General features: G+C 35.4%; 1 protein-coding gene across 1 annotated transcript in view; it reads left to right on the top strand.

Annotated features, from left to right (window-relative positions):
- RELCH (RAB11 binding and LisH domain, coiled-coil and HEAT repeat containing) overlaps positions 1 to 17189 on the top strand; it is a 43781-nt gene that overhangs the window by 19152 nt on the left and 7440 nt on the right. Inside the window, exons 9-19 of the mRNA XM_026842493.1 lie at positions 259 to 382; positions 1476 to 1524; positions 1938 to 2017; positions 2856 to 2962; positions 3570 to 3669; positions 7361 to 7443; positions 8371 to 8434; positions 9919 to 10057; positions 10960 to 11076; positions 11712 to 11800; positions 16435 to 16505. Of these exons, the coding sequence (XP_026698294.1) occupies positions 259 to 382; positions 1476 to 1524; positions 1938 to 2017; positions 2856 to 2962; positions 3570 to 3669; positions 7361 to 7443; positions 8371 to 8434; positions 9919 to 10057; positions 10960 to 11076; positions 11712 to 11800; positions 16435 to 16505 (1023 nt within the window). The remainder of the gene's footprint in view (positions 1 to 258; positions 383 to 1475; positions 1525 to 1937; positions 2018 to 2855; positions 2963 to 3569; positions 3670 to 7360; positions 7444 to 8370; positions 8435 to 9918; positions 10058 to 10959; positions 11077 to 11711; positions 11801 to 16434; positions 16506 to 17189) is intronic.

The following is a 17189-nucleotide window of genomic DNA, read 5'->3' as shown; positions in this document are numbered from 1 at the left end:
TAATTATGATTGTGTTTAAGAATTATTAAAAGGGAACAAATTGAATTTTTGGGGACATTTTAACAATGAATTTACTGTGATATTTATTTTTTTTTTTAAATCCAAAAATATCAAATATCTAGCAGAATGTTAAAACCAGTAGTGCTCTGTGTGTATGTATATATTTATGAATATAAGCAGTAAATCTATACAAACACAACAGGAGAGAAGCAAAAAATCAGAGTAGTATTTAATATCCTTTTGTTTTCTGATTTTTAGGCTACCACAGCTTATAGAAATAGTTGGCAAGATCAATGTAGCATCAACTGCCTGTGTCCATGAGTTCTCTAGATTTTTCTGGAGACTTTGTAGGACATTTGGGAAAATTTTTACAAACACTAAGGTAAGATATAACTTTAAATATTCTACAGAAAGAGTAACATGATAATATACATTCTGCCTTTTTACGGTGTCTGAATACCCACACTTTATGTGACCGCTGATATTTGCATGTCACACTGTTTTTCCATAAGTACATTTAAACCTGCTATCTTTAAGCCCCTATTTGCATCCTTTTGATTTCTGTTTTTGGCCATATTGGAATGGCCTCATCTTGCCCAACAAGGAAAGTTGGTTTGTTTTTTTTTTTAAACTGTATTTTTCATTATTTGCTTTCTGAATGGCATAGAGAGTGGGAGACATCATCCTAATGATAGCGACCTAGCAATTTTCTTTCTTCAGAACAGCAATACTGTTCAGTGTTTGTGGCATAAGGAAGACTTCAGCCTGTCCTTGATTGGAAATGTAAAATATATGCTTTTGCTTCTCAAAATATTTTCTTGAGATGATATCTAAACATTATCAAGGAAATATATCATTTTCTCAATAAAATAACTTCTGAGTATAATGTCAAAATATTTTAAAGGAAAATCATAAAACACAAGAGGATTACCCAAAGATAAAATTACAAAACAGGGTTAGCATTATGTGTGGCCTCCAGAGAAGACAAGATTAAAACCAGCCTCTGGTGTTTGAAAGCCCCTTTTGTAAGTTATCTTTAGAACCCTTGATTCTATAAAATTGTTCTGATACTGATTGTCACAGCTGTATTTTGGAAGAGAGCACTTCATGGACAGCAAAAACATAAAACAAACCCCTTTTTTTTTTTTTTTCTTTTTTTTTTTTTTTATTTCAATACAGCTTGGTAAAGCCATAAACCCTAAAGCCCAACTAAGCATATTGCCAAGAGACTTCAACTGTTGGTATCAGGAGCACTAAATACTGTTACCACGGTGTGGGTACTCAGTAGAAATTTTTACTCTGTTATGTCGTACTTTCAGTTTTCATAAAAGCTGGCTATGCTTTTTGAAGGTTTTTTTTCTTTCTGTACCTTCATTCCTTTTCATGTTGTGGGGTTCTTTAATTCTAATTTTTTCCTAAGTTAATTGACACTGGTAACAGGTTTCCTTACATGGGATTCATCATCGTTTGTATAGGTAAAACCACAGTTCCAGGAAATCTTAAGATTGTCTGAGGAAAACATAGGTAAGTAGCTTTTTACTCGAATAAAAATTGATCTTAACCACAACTGGAAAAAAACTGTCAATCTGTTCAAGTAACATTTTCAGACTGCAGTTCTCAAATTTATCTTCTTTCTGAAGTCTTGATCTGAGTGGAACACTCTGAAGTTGGGAGATTGTGTGTGTGTTAAGTACAAATAAAATCTCAAATCCAAATACCACTTAAGCAATATTTTAGCATGTGTGGTGTCTATATATGCATATATATGTATATAAATTCTTCATGTATATATAGATAAAGGTGAATATATAAAATACTTATAATATACACATGTAAGTCCACCTTATGTATATATATAAAAAAACCCATAGTATTTATATTACACATACACGTATATGTGTATATATAAAAACTAATTCTTCACTGTGTTTCATTAGATTCCACAGCAGGTAATGGAGTGCTAACAAAAGCCACAGTTCCTATCTATGCAACAGGGGTCCTTACATGTTACATTCAGGTAGGTTTGTTTTTCTGTTTCTTTGTTAAATGTGTAATAATACATAAAATGTATTGTACCCATAACTCCTTATAGTGTTCTTGTGCTTTAAAGGTAAGTAGAGAAACACGCAACTGTTAACAAATTTAAAGACAAAATTTTCTCGTTAGATTGTCTCCTACATTTAGATGATAGTCATCAGTGTTAAGACCTGCATTCAGTAAATGTTAAAATTACATCTGCACCTTCACCACTGCTAACTCTGACATTGACAGCTGCCATGTGCCTTTATCAAAAATATTAATGTTATTCCATAAATGGGTTCTAGGCCATTCAGCTGTGACCCCTGCAGACATAATTTTGCCAAATTTACTGAACTGCGTGAGCAGGTAAATTGCCATTTTGGGCACAGTTGGAGTCTTGAAATTTTAGTATTGCCTAGTACTAAAATAAACACTCTGTAATTAATACTACCTAATTCTCCAGTAACCAGCAGTTATGGACTGGCATATATGTATCTTACAGGAGAAAATAAATACTGCATCTCACAAATGCTTGGTGGACTGTGAGTAATCACAAACTGTCAGGAACCATGAAAGTGCTGAAGTACTCCTCTTAAAATTTTCTTCAGTAAAACTGTTTGCGTCATTTATGCACAAGTATGTGCTTTGTTGATGAAATACCGCCTCTTCTTGTGTTTGCTTTGAAAGGTTCTTAAACCACATTTTTGAAGTTTGTAAGAAGATTGTTAAAGGCTAAATGTAGTTTGCTCTCATTCATAGTTCGTCTCTTCCTTAGCTGTAGCTCATCACAACTGCAGCAATACTTATGCTACATTTGACATTGTATGCTCTTTCAGGAAGAAGACCGCAAGCTGTTGGTTGGATTCTTAGAAGATGTAATGACCATGCTTTCCCTATCCCATGCTCCTCTTGATAGCCTGAAAGCTTCCTTTGTGGAACTGGGGTAAAGAATGTACCTTGGAGTTGACTAGGTCTAAATTCATTAGAAGTTTTTATTAAAAGCTGCTAGTCTGGCTGTAATATTAATTGTGATGCTTCAAGTAAATAAAAGGCATACTTGCTTTTTTCCTTGGTGTTTCACAAAATTTAGAACTCTTTAGAATAAAAATGTAGTGGTAAAAAATTTCTGTAAAAAAGAAACACCAAAAAACAAACAAAAAACCCCCACAAAAATCAGTAATTGAAGATTAAACAGAAACTCATTTTGTATTTTCCATACTATTATGATGTTTTCTACATATGTACTTGCATTCAGTTCAGTGTCATAATTTACTGAAAATTATATCCTTAAAGTTGTGGGAGGTTTTTTTTAAAATGAACTTCAAAATGCAACCTGTTTTCTAGACAGCAACATGTTGCATGTCCTTCAGAATGAGATGTAAGTTATGTATCCTTCAGAAAGGATAAATGTCAGAGTTTTAGATTTGTTGAGCAATGGATTCCTGAGACTACATTTTGTAGGCAAAGAACATACTCAGGGTTTGGGAGTTTTGGGGTTGGGGTTTTTTTAGGGGGGTTGGTTTTTTGATTGCCCAACTGTTTTCTTTTAGTGCAAACCCAGCTTATCATGAGCTGCTCTTAACTGTCTTATGGTATGGAGTTGTCCATACTTCTGCTCTTGTTCGATGTACAGCTGCTAGAATGTTTGAGGTAAGAGTTATCCAAACTGTTACACTTTTATAAAATTAGTACGTATTTTTAAAAACGATAATGTTGCGGCATTCTTAAAAATTATAAACGACTCATGTAAGTTGTGTACTGTGTGATGGAGCAGGAAGTTGTGCAGTTGTTTCTGTATCTGTTCTCTGTTCAACAGCACATCTTTAAGCAATTTGTCATTTGCCACTTGCAAGATGTTTCTGTAGTAACTGCATATGCGTTCTGTGATCTGCTGCTGATTTGATTGTTGCATTCTAATTCTTGCATGCTGAAAAACATTTTCAGATTATGACTATGCATTTCACTGCTCAACTGTGTTCAAACCAGAATTAAATAAATTATCAAATGTGTTTGCTCAGGTCTGTAGATAAACATAAACTGACTTTTAATATTTGCTTTTGCTATTCAACAAATCATCAGTAGCGTACTTCACAGGTTACTGGTTTTCAATACTTTTTGTGCATACCCGTACAATGCACTTGCATTGTAATTCAAACTAGTTTTCATTGGTGGCAAAGATGGTGGTAAAAACCTAAATTTATCCAATTATGAGGTTTTTTTGTAAAAATTAAAATAATTTTTTATTACTGTACTTGACACTTAATGACAGCTCCATCTTTCTGTGAACATGTATAAATTTGTTCGGGATAAAGACTGCTACATTTAACTAAGAATTTTGCTTTTGTTTCTACATCATGCCTTTCTTTCATTGAGTATTAATTTTAAAAGGCATATACAAAAACTCAGGGACATACTTCACTTGCTGAACAAAGAGATTACTTTCCTCTTTGCATGTTAGAAAGACGTGTCTGTAATCACACTATCACAGTCCATTTCTCTTTTTGTTTACTTGTTTCTGCCATGTTTGACTCATTTAGATAGCTTTGCGGTGTACCCCTAGCTGAACCTGCCACCTTGTATCCATTTGCAAAACCAAATCTCAAGTCTGCCTCTGACAAAAGAGCACTTGGCATAATCATTAGTGTTCTTTACTGCAACTCTGCAAGTCATTGCAGATAAAGCACTAAACCACCGCTTTAAGACATATCCCAAGACTTAAGTTGAAAACATCCAACCTTGTCTTTTTGTTGTTGTAGTTTTTTGTTTTTTCTTCCTGGCAGTTTTTGGTCACCCTTAAAAATTTCTGAGTCTTTGGGACTTTTTTAATCGAACAGGAACATTGCTTAATTTTATATTTGTTGTAATAAAGCTTTTTGTAAAATAAGCCTCAGCTTATTCTTGAAAGACCTCAGCTGCAACAGGCTGAGTTTCTTTTCAAATTCAACTGCATGTTGATTATTTTCTGGCAGTCCTGTATGCTATTTGACTGCTTGTTCCTAGTATACTTCAATTTTTACTAAAGCATAGGCAGCTTTGTTGCAGACACTCTTCTCCCCTGAAAATTGTATCATGTAGCCATTTCCTTGATAGCCATAGCATGCATATTTATACATGACAGTATGTAAATTTGGGAAGTTATCTATGTTAAGTTTTACTTTTAGAAGATTCCTTCATTCAAGGAATTTCTGACATCTCAGAGGCTGCTGCATGGCAAAGTCCAGCAATTATATAATAGGATAAAGAGTATGTCAGTACAGGACAGCTATATAAGAACTGTGAAGATTCTGAGCAGCACAGAGACTGCTGTGATTTGGCCCTTCTAGGTTGCATTACCAAAGCTTTACAGTCTGTTAAGGATTGGAAGGATTCTCAAGTGATTTGCAGCCATTCTACCTCTTCTTTCCTTTGGGGCCAAGAAACTTTGTGCTACCAATTTTAAGGTGTAGTATGCATAACTAATGTTCACACGTTGATCTAGAGATATCAAAACAGGATAAAAATTTACATTGTATGTCTCATTGTAATCTTACATACTGCTACATGGCTTTGCCCATCCAACTGTTTCTGTTGCTTCTGTGTTAATGTTTTTCAGTCAGTAGCCTTCCATTTGAGTGTTGATGCAAACGGATTTGATCGCTGCTGGTTTGAACATGAAGCACATAGTTGAGTTATAAGCTTTGTTGGTCTGTTTAGGTTCAAGGCTAGGAACAATAATCTTCAGAACAACACTCGAATTATAAAGCATGTTTATTTTCTGTAAGACAATTCTGTTTACCATGCTTTGCCATAATTAGAAGTGTGGCAGCCCACACAGCTGAGATAATTCTAAATTGTTTGCTAATTATACAAATCCCAAGCATTTTTTTTTAAAGCACTATATTACCTCAAGGCTTTTCTCAAATTAAGATTAGAAGGATAATGAAACTGAAGTTGGGTTCCTTCCAGTCTTTCACAACTTACTTTGTTTTAAATTCAGAGTTGGTAAAACAGGAGTGCTCAAACAAATAGCAGAATGTAAAACCTTTTCTAGTTAGAAGGTGTAAATGTTGTCTGCTTTTTAGTACTGCATGATATACTGATAGCTACTGGTTTCCCCATGGCCTATGGATCTTACGTGTTCTCTCGTTACACTGCTGAGGGGGAAACCATAGAATTTAATTTGTGTTCATGATGTAATTTGAGTAACTAGAATATAGCTAAATTTTAAAAACACATTTCACATTTCTCACAGAAACTACTGTTAAGCTTTTTATGTTTATTTCCTAAAACCAGCAAATATATGCGGACTTCCTTAGATGAGATACAAAATGGAAATATCAAGGATTTCCCTTTTTTATTAATGCAGACAGAAAAAAACTGCTTTGTTGGATATGGAGGAAGTTTAGAATGTGTAATTTTTTAAAATTAGTAGGTTTTCATATGTAGAGAATATGTAAAAGGCATCTGCTACATATGCAGCAAATGTATGCTTATGTATAGCTACATAAGTAATGTAAAAAAAAAAAAATCACTTGGGAACATTTAAATTCAAACAATTTCCACATATTTATGGATAGTAAATTTCACTGCAATCTCAGTTTTTAACAGTTGGAATGCATTACAACAAATATATCTCTTCCTTAGTTTGCAAAAAGATTTTGTGAAATACATTTCATGGATAATCCAAGGATTCTCCGTTTTCTACCTGCATAGACCACCAAGGGAAACTTGAGGAGTTTCACATAAATGCTGCTTGGATGGTGGTTAGATCTAAAATAGGCCTGAATGACTTTGAGGAAAGCTTAATGGCATCTGGGAAGGTGCTGTTTGTCATGTTGTAAAAGGTCTGAAATGTAGCATTCAGTGCAGCAAAACTACATGCATTTGGCCTAGCTGGAGACATCTATTTTGCATGTGACAGCTCCATAATAAATACTATTCCACTGAGTTAGGAACAGCATTTAGATTAAACTGTTAAACTCAAATTGGCATTGTTTTAGTATTTAATTATACATAATTATATGTATAATTATAATACATAATTATATTAATATTTGAATTATAAGACATAATTACTTGCTAAACATTAGAGAGTTCAAGTTTTAAAATAGCTGAAAATAGGGAAAACATCACCATATTGTTGAATTTGTCAGGTTTGTGCTGATTGCCAGACCACTTCAGCTTTCTTCATGCCGTTGCATATATGAAGCACTAGTGTAGCAGTATTTGCTTAGCTTCTAATTTTGGTTTGCTTTTTGTGTTTTTTCTTTCTCTCTCTTGGTTGTGCCGTTCTTCTTCCCATGATACTGTGCTCGCTCTTTCCGTGCATCACCTGTGATACCCCCCTGCTCCGATCATTCAGCTGTTGGTGAAGGGGGTACATGAAACTCTGGTAGCTCAGAGAGTTGTTCCTGCTCTCATTACTCTCTCCAGTGACCCTGAAATGTAAGTTTCCTGACTGTCTTATATACTTAGCATCCCTCTTAATACTTAGGAAGAAATAACCATCAGTTCTGTCTCTTACTCTAGCAGAACAAAAATTGAATTACTTTTAAACAAATATAACTTTTAAATTGCTTATTTGTAAATAAAAAGGTTTGCTGCAACAGCTACAATATACTAGCTAAAATGAATAATCATTAAACAGAAAACTTAATTGTAATTTCAATTTTATGGGTTTCTTTATATTTAGTCACGTTCTCAGTTTTGAAATTTGCTTACATCATTTCTAGCAGAAAGCTGTATATTAATATGTTCTGTATTGCTATCAGCTTTACTACTGCAAAATTAAGTATCATCTAAATTACTGAAATGCAAAACAGTTTTGACTGTATGTAACTTCTGAAAGACAACCATAGTACTTAATTTCCTGGACACGATGTGATATTTCTTTCAAGCTGAGGAGGGATGCTTTGCTAATCTCACTAACAAGTTGTTACTAATAAATGTTAGAGCATGAATACCGTCTTAATCGTTTTAATGTCTTGCGTGGGTGACTAAACCAAGAAAAAACCCAAGAGTCTGCCTGCCCATCCTCAGTCACAGCTAACCCAGTTCTTTAAGTTTACCAAACCATTTTTTATTGCATGTTGACTGGTTTACAGCTGACTCTTCGAGGCATGAGTGAAGCCTTAGTTGACAAGCGGGTTGCTCCGGCTCTTGTTACCTTGTCCAGTGATCCTGAATTGTGAGTTTCAGATTGAGACCTTGAGTTAATCCTGTCTGTCTTTTTCCTGGTCTGCTTTTTTTTGTTTTGTCATTGCTAGAAACTAATGTAACGTAAAGTACTAATTTTTAAAGTTTGCTTTATATTTAATTAATGATGTTCTTAATTTTTAATACGTCTTAAAGACTCTTGTTTTTCTGTTATAGTTCTGTAAGGATTGCAACAATTCCTGCTTTTGGGACCATCATGGAAACTGTTACTCAGAGAGAGGTAAGACACCTGTTGTCAGGCTGTTGTTTTTGTATCATAAGAGGAGAGTGATTGTTTTTAATAAATCCAGAAATATAGTAATTTATTGATAAACTTTGATGGAAAAAAAAAAGTTTAGAAATTATTTTTCCTTTGTTATATCCTCTTCCAAAATGCTTTCCAGTTTTGCAAAACAAAGAGAAACAGGTATGTAGAGGGAGAGGCCTGTCATAGAAGATGGGAAATCCTATGCTCAAAATGTTTTTTTAAAACATTCTCCAGTACAGTTGAGAAATCAGAGTCCATTATTTCCAAATAAAATTAGCTTTATTTTAAGATGCTAACCAAAAAGTCATGGTGGGATTCAGTTATCTTCACATAAGTATATTGTGCCATTTTAGATGCTTTAGGATATCCTTCTTGGCTTCAAACTACTTTATAAGGGCACAAGTCTCTTCCTGTTGTACCTGGTGGTTTAGCCCATGGTGTCCAAGAGGGCATTAAAAGACATTATAATGACATAACTGAAATAATCCTTGAGGATAATACAGATATGCAATTCCTCCTTGTTTTTTAAATGATGAAACTTTGGTAATGGATCAGAATTCTGAAAAAGACACCCAGGATTCTGCTGTGAACAGTAGAAATACTACATTTTGTTTTATACAGTAACTGTACAATCAGATTTCAAGTCCTCACAACTTTTTGCAGAGCTTGCATTCTTCCTGTAATTTCAACATATTCTAAAAGAATGTGTTTGAGGAAATGTGAGTAAGAAGTCAGTGATGACTCACAAGTACTTGGAAGATGGATAAGTTACAATTTTGTAGCTTGGAATGCATGCCTATAATCAGTTTGGGAAGAATACTGTTTTGTTACCACACAAAAATTACTGTATCCATTGCCCTAGAGTACAGAGGTGATACCACCTTCCAAACTGTATCAGAAAATTTTATTTTTACAACTTTGAATGCAAATTAAATACTTATGTTATCTTAGATGTATTTGTATTTTCAGGTTTTCTACCATGTAGTTGAAGAAATCTTTTTAATTTCATTGATGTTTACTTTTATGGTGTTTGCTTTTGCATCTGTCTTCAGCAGAAAATTTTTCAGCATACTAACTGAGATATTTTACCAGAAAAAAAAAAAAGTGAATTCAGATCTAATTAAACAGGGAAACTCCAAAAATATTAATAGTAAGAGGAAAATTTTAATAGCAGGTAAAATGGGAGTATCAAAACTGAGTAAACCTCAGGAGGAAAGATCAGTTATATGGAACCACTTGTCTATAGTTAAAGATAGATCAGATTAAAACACTGTTAACAGCTTTTATAATGTATAGCTGCACCAGAGAGTTTGGAACATGTCAGACAACCATTGTAAATTAACAGAAGATCCAAGGTTTATCATCTGAAATATGGAAGACTATGGACATACTCTGAACTGACCATAACAGTTTCTTCATTCTTTCGTGTAATTTTTATTTCTCTGGGAATATTTAAGCTTCTGGAAAGAGTAAAAATGCAGCTGGCATCTTTCCTGGAGGACCCTCAATATCAAGACCAACATTCTCTACATACAGAAATCATAAAAACATTCGGAAGAGTTGGACCTAATGCTGAGCCCAGATTTAGAGATGAATGTAAGTTGCATCAGTGGGAAGATGCAGTCTTCCTATTTCTGTCCCAAAGCTAATAGTATGCTTGTTATATTGATTATTTTTTTTTCCTTTACAAAAAGTTTGATGAAAACTCCTGTTTTCAGAGTTTAATATCTCCCAGTATTTACGACTTTGCTAATATGATCTTTACCTAACATTGTGTATATAGAACACCATCACATGGTGATGAATGATTTTGGAGCCAGAGGGAACTGGTCACTTTGCTGCAGAGCAAATTTGAGTTATCTTTTTTTTTAATTACTTGTCGTGTAAAATGCCTTTCTCGCCTCCCCCTCCCCCATTGCTTCATTCCCTGCTGCCATATAACTTTCAAGTATTCCGCGCATCTTAAATGTAAATCTATAACAGATTAATGAAACAGCTTTTTTTATGGCCCTGAAATGTAAAGCACATAGTCTAACAATCGACTTTGCTCTTCTGTCTTAAAGATACGTGTAAACAAAACATGAGGAGCTATCATGCCTCCCAGCTGCAGGCGTGGAGTTTAGCAGCCTAAACTTATTAGGCTTCCTCTGAAGTCAGTGAAGATTTCTCATAACATGCATATGTTTTGTCACTAGCTCATCAGCTGTATTTATAAAACACAAGCATATTTTAGACAGCTTTTAGCAGCAGGAGAGTAATAATGTTGCAATTTTTTTTTATTATTATTTTAGGTGGTGTTACCACAGTTTTATTTCAAGTTTGAGTGGGTCAGTTAAATCCACAGGGGCGGTTCCATTAAAAGCTGTTATTTGCAGTTCTTATTCCACACTGATGTGTGATCCTTCAGATGCCTGCAGTTACCACTTAGCAACTGTTTAATGCTAAGCAAGTCTACGGACAGCAGTTTCGAATACTTATTCCACTGTTTACTTTTACAGTTGTTATTCCACACTTGCACAAGTTAGCCTTGGTGAACAACCAGCAGTCTGTGGATTCGAAGAGACTAGATATTGCTACCCACCTGTTTGAAGCCTACAGTGCTCTTTCCTGTTGTTGTATCCTTTTTTTATAGGGGAAGTTTAGCTGTTAATTCTCTGGTGTGGGGAGAAGATTAATACTTGAGAGGTAACTAAGTTTATCTTTGAATGGGTGTTATAAAACATGGTCTGCTCAGTACAAAGAGTTTTTTTCAGAAGGTGAATGTGGTGGGTTGACCTTGGCTGGACACCAGGTGCCCACCAAGCTATTCTGTCACTCCCCTCCTCAGCAGGATGGGACAGGGAGAAAATAAGATGGAAAAAAAACTTGTGGGTCAAGATAAAGGCAGTTTAATAAAGCAAAGACTGTGAGCAGAAGCAAAGGAAAACAAAAGATTTATTCTCTATTTCCCATCAGCAGGCAATGTCCAGCCACTTTCTGGGAAGCAGGGCTTCAGTATGTGTAGCGGTTGCTCTGGAAGACAAATGTCATAATTAATTAAAAAAAAAATGTGAAAAGAACGGTTCAGATGTATGAAATATATTGTTAAATATGTTTAAGATGTGTTTTCTTTTTTTGCCAAATGCTGTTCTATTTTCTTGGGTTTTGCTAGTCCCTGTGTTCAGTAGGATAACATTATAAGAAGACAGCAAACAAAATTGTATAATTTCAGAAGACAATCCTTATAATACCTTAACAACTTGGTTTTTAGTTATTTCAGAGGATTTAATGGTCAATCACTTTTTACCAGGACTTAAGTGTTTACGAACTGACATGGAACATCTCTCACCGGAGCATGAGGTGAGCAGTGATACTTACTGAGTATGAGATGCAGGTGGCAGCAAAAGCTGAAATGTAATGGTATTTAAAATCTAAAGTTAAGGAAAGTTACTCCTAAGTGGTAGGAAAATGTAGCATTGAGGGGGTTTCTAATAAGGAGTAGGTCACATGATTTAAAAAACAGAATGGCTTGAATGCAGATGAAAATTGGTGGAATGCAGGAGAAAAATGGTAGGCAAGAATGAGGAAAGTATAGTCCTGAAATATGTGGGATGCACTTCATATCTGGAGCACTATGTCCAGTTCTGGGCTCACCATGACAAAAGCATGGACATACTGGAGAGAGTCCAGCGAAGGGCCATGAAGGGACTGGAGCATCTCTTACAGGAGGAGTGTCAGGGAGCTGGGACTGTTCAGCTTGGAGAAAAGAAGGCTTGGGAGGGATCTATAAATACTTGAAGGAAGGGAGCCAGGCTCTTCTCAGTGGTGCCCAGTGATGGGACCAGGGGCATAAACTGAAACACGGGAGGTTCCCTCTGAACATAAGGAAACACTTTTTCACTGTGAAGGTGACTGAGCACTGCCAGAGGTTTCCCACAGAGGTTGTGGAGTCTCCACCCTTGGAGATACTCAGAAGCCATCTGGACATGGTCCTGGGCAACTGGCTGTAGGTGGCCCTTTTTGAGCAGGAGGTTGGATCAGAGACCTCTAGAAATCTCTGCTGGTCTCAGCCATTCTTTGAATTGTAAAAAGCAGATTATAATAAGCAGGCAGGACAACGTGGAGCTAACAGGATCTCCTGTGGTAGAAGGAGCTTACAGAAAGTTGCAAAAGAAGAGTTAGCAGAAGCTGACTTGAGAAACCTGAAAATCTTGGACACATGTCTGTGCAGTTTTTTGTAAATACTTGAAAAGGATGAACGCTAACAGAGATTGAAACATGTAGACATTAAGTCAGTAGCTGAAAACGAGAAATGTAGTTTAGGTGTATGTTGGGAAAATCTTGACAGTATGGACATTTCAAGTGATAGAGAAAGAGATTTAATCAAAATGTCCAAAGGAACATCTTTCTGGTTTTTGAAGGTTGACACTGCATTTTTATGGATTACATTGTACTTAAGAAAACTAATTACTTCTCCTTATGTTTGTGAAAGTGACTTAACTGAGGTGACTATATTCTCTAGAAATTCTAAGTTCTTACATTTTATAACAAAGTCCCTTCTCCTAGTTATATTTTCAGTCTAATGGGCTATAGTATTATTCTTCTATTTTCTGTATATTATTATATTGGTTTACATAATTTACAGTATGTGGAACTGGAGGTGAATTAATTTGAGGAGCATTCAGACCTAAAAGGAAAGAATCTTGACTTGAGAGGGCTGAGTCAGGAAGGACAGTAGTGACCTGAGCATCAGTCAGAGGCAACAGAATTACACTTCCTTACCACAGGCAGCATTGAAGGAGATCTGGCAATGATACTCTGTATTCAGAGATTGCTGGGAGATGTATTGTGTTTTGGGAAGTCTAAGAATATATCTGAAAGCTGCAGTAGGCAAAAGTTGGATTTAGTTTAATTTTCCTTGTTCTCTCCTATTCAAAATTCACTAATAGGATAATTGATATATGTACTAATATTTCATTTTTGTATAGTAGTGCAACTTCGAAGGTTTAAGGCATAGTCGGTTCAAAAGATGCCCTGAATTAGAACAAGAGTTTATTTGATTGAGTTTGATTCTTGTGGCCAGAGAAGGATCTGAGGGCTTAAATAGGATTATAAATAAATAAAGGCAGCTCTCAATCTGCTTTTACCACAGTCTACATCACTGTGATTAATTGGCTTCAAGCATGCTGCCAAATGCTTTATTTTTTATCCAGAGAGAAAGATAAATTAAAAAATATTTACCCCTGCTCCAGTGGGTTAGAAAACTCACTACAACTTTTTCTGTAGAAATGGAAATCTGGTGCTTAATCAGCTGCTTGCTACAACAGGATATTTGTAGGCACTGTGATAGAGACCTGAGGCCCATTTAGTTCTAATGTCTGTCTTTAAAGCCTTCTGTCTTAAAATTATGTTTTCTGAAGTAAATGTGATTTACTGTTTATTTGCATAAACAGAATTAACCCTTTTCTCATTGTTTTGGTCACAGTGGTGTTATTCATGATTCAAATGGCATACCAGTTACAAAAACACATTTTCTCATTCACAGAGCCTTAGCCCTTGTGGCTCTAATATCAGTAGAGTTTATGCTGATCTTGAAAATGATCTTGAAAATGTGGAATTGACTTATGATCCTGTCAAGCAGCATTTACCAGTTATCCCTCATATTTGCTTTCCTTTAATTCTTACAAAGAAAAGTGCAAGTTTGGCATTTAAGCCAGACCCTCTCATCTTTAAAATAAGCATTTCACCTTGTGCAGACATTTCAGATACTTTGCCAGTTCTCTAATTCCATGTCAAGTCCCTTCTTCCCCCTTCTCCACTTGCCTTCTATTTCTTTTCAAAATAATTGGATTTTGAGTTGCATGATAGTGAGATATAAGTACTTGATAAAAATATTTAGTCCATCTGCAGTATTGTTTATAGTACTTAAGCACGTTATGACTCTTAAATGTGTCTGTATTTAGAGTTACATCTTTAAAATATTTCTCTTAAAGGAGGTCTACATGATTTCATAGTCAGTCTACGACCAAAAAAAAATAAACCCAAAGGAATAAATGTAAGCAGTATGTGCAATATCATCATGTAAAATTGCCATATGGATACTATATTTACACCTTAACTCTGTTTCACCCTGAACTTTAAGACAAATTGATGTGGGGAAGAGGGAAGAATTACAGAATCATCTAGGTTGGAAAGGACCTTGAAGATCATCCAGTCCAACTATTAACCTAGCACTGACAGTTCCCAACTACACTATATCCCTCAGCGCTATGTCGACCCGACTCTTAAACACCTCCAGGGATGGGGACTCCACCACCTCCCTGGGCAGACTGAATGGTTCCACTTCATCCAAGAATTATGCAGCCTTACTGGAAGGAGCTGTGCAGTGGCTGGGGGCTCCATGCCAGTATTCAAACGAATCTGGGTCCTTGCTGAATTATTCTCTGCCTTGATAAAGACTTCATATTGTTGATATTTGTACAGATGTACAAAGCAGTAGAAGTACTCCAGTGCACAGATACATAACAAAAATTATGGCTGCTGTGCTTAGAAATTTCAGTTTTGTTACAGAAAGAAAAGCTTGTTTTTTCACTCAAATTTAGAATGCATTTCTCTTGTACCTCTGTACTCTTTAAGTTTATTTGCATCATATTTTATGCAAATGAAGGTCAGCAAATTTAGCAGTAAGAGTTGTAGTGCTGTTACTCATGCAGGTTTGAATGCTGCTTTCTGAAACATTCCAAGAGTATATAACACCTGCTACCCAAACTGTTTCAAGTGTTGAAGTAATACTTTTGGAGATACAGAGTGAACAGTGCCACAGATCTACAGACTGGAACACATTTTATTAGTGTAATAAATGGTTTCATTTATTGCAGCTGTCTAGTAGGGATTTGACAGAAACCAGCTTTTTTATGTATATAAATACATTTAAAAATAGTTATCACTTGGTAGTAAACAGTAGTGACTGATCTGTGTTTTAGAGATTGAAATTACTTTTTTTCCTTTATTGTATATATGCAGATTTTGGTAAGATACTACTAATTTGAACTGCTGTAGCTTTGAGGTTTTAAGTTTAGTTTCTCCTGAGCTGTGATCGGAGAAAGTTTACATTTATGCAGTGGGTACGGTTATGTATATATATGTTTATAGTTTCATACTCTGCATTGCAGCTGTTTTGCCTAAGTGTTTCAAATGCTTTTGCCTTCATGTGTTAAAACACTACTGTTGCAGGCAGGGCAGGGAGTTATATATGTGTCCAATTAATTGTATGATTTCTTTCAAAGCCTGCTATTGGGAAACTTTCCTTTATTTTTGGTATGCTGGAGAAATGTAAAATGTCAATGTGGGGGTGTTTTTAGTCTTAAATATTCTGCAGAAACCTTTTTCAGTGCAACTGCTTAAGTAAAGAAAAAAAAAAAAAAAAAGAAAAAAAAAAAAAAAAAAAGCCTTGATTCACAGAAATCCTGGAAGACAACAGTGGAATGATACCAAGTTTGCTTTGGTACTTCCTTTCCATAATGTCTCAGGATGCCATCACACTTTTTCTTCTTTTCCTGCTTTTTCTTTCATGAATAATGTTGGTAAAGATACAAATTTTAAAAGGTACTTGAAAACTCTCTAAAGGAAAAGATAGGGAAGTTGAATGTATGTCAAAGTTAATTGCTAATAAATAACAATATTGTTTGAAAAAAGATAAGGTATGTCACAGAAGTGGGTTTGCTTTAGCTCTATTTTAAAAAGCTAGGGGAAGCACGAGGGAGTCTTGAACTTCTGTAACTATTTCAAAAGCATTTTCTTCCTTAAAGTATTTTGAATGGTTTTGTTGTTTCTAGTCACAAGGCACTATAAGATAGCTGGAATTTAAATGCCCTTGAAAAACAACAGAGAAACTTCTTAAACAGTTCTGCTAATGTAATTTGTGGAGTAGATTTCCTATGAATTGTTAACCTAAAAAAAAAAAGTCACGTATATCTCTTCCTTATGTGTCTTAGGTTATTTTAAGCTCCATGATAAAAGAGTGCGAACAGAAAGTGGAAAATAAGACCGTCCAAGAACCGCAGGGGTAAGACTTCCACTTCTCTTTTTCTGTGCCTCCAGAGTAATGTTCTGAAGAGTGTATTCCATAATGGCATCCAAGGCTTGTGACCAGTAATCCCACACTGACATACTCTGTATTTGAAAGAAGATTTTAGGAACTTTAATTCAGTTTGTGGTTGTTAAACACAGGACAACACATATTTATTTGTATCACAGCAATGATGTTCTTGTTTTCCCATGTTACTTTGTTCTTAATTTTTTATCCATTTAAATCCATTTAATTGAATTTCTGTCCTGAATCTGAGAAGGAAAGCAGGGAGTGCTTGACCTAAGTGCTTAAACCAGCGCATGTGGCACGCACCTTGAAACCCTCTTTCATGGGGGTGGCCTGCAGGCTTCTGGTTGTGGTAATGATCTGCTTCAGGCTGCTGTCTTTGCTTGAGTGTGATTAATGCACACAAGAACAGTTTCTGCAGTGTATAAATTAACCTACCTATGTGAATATACTGCTTAGTAAATATGTTGGTTTCAGGTAAATGCCACCTATATTGCACTTAAGTAAAACATCCATTCTAGAAATGCACAGTAAACCCAGCTCTCCAGTGAGACATCAGACACATGGTGTATGTGCATCAATTCACCGCACGTGGTAGAGATGGTATCTCGTGTGTGTGTCTCCTGGTAACAAAAGAAGCTAACAGACCCACAG

Source organism: Athene cunicularia (assembly GCF_003259725.1).
Source record: "Athene cunicularia isolate RWA chromosome 2 unlocalized genomic scaffold, athCun1 chr2_part1, whole genome shotgun sequence".
Classification (NCBI taxonomy): domain Eukaryota; kingdom Metazoa; phylum Chordata; class Aves; order Strigiformes; family Strigidae; genus Athene; species Athene cunicularia.
The sequence above is the reverse complement of the archived record's forward strand: the minus strand, read 5'-3'. Positions and strand labels throughout refer to the sequence as shown.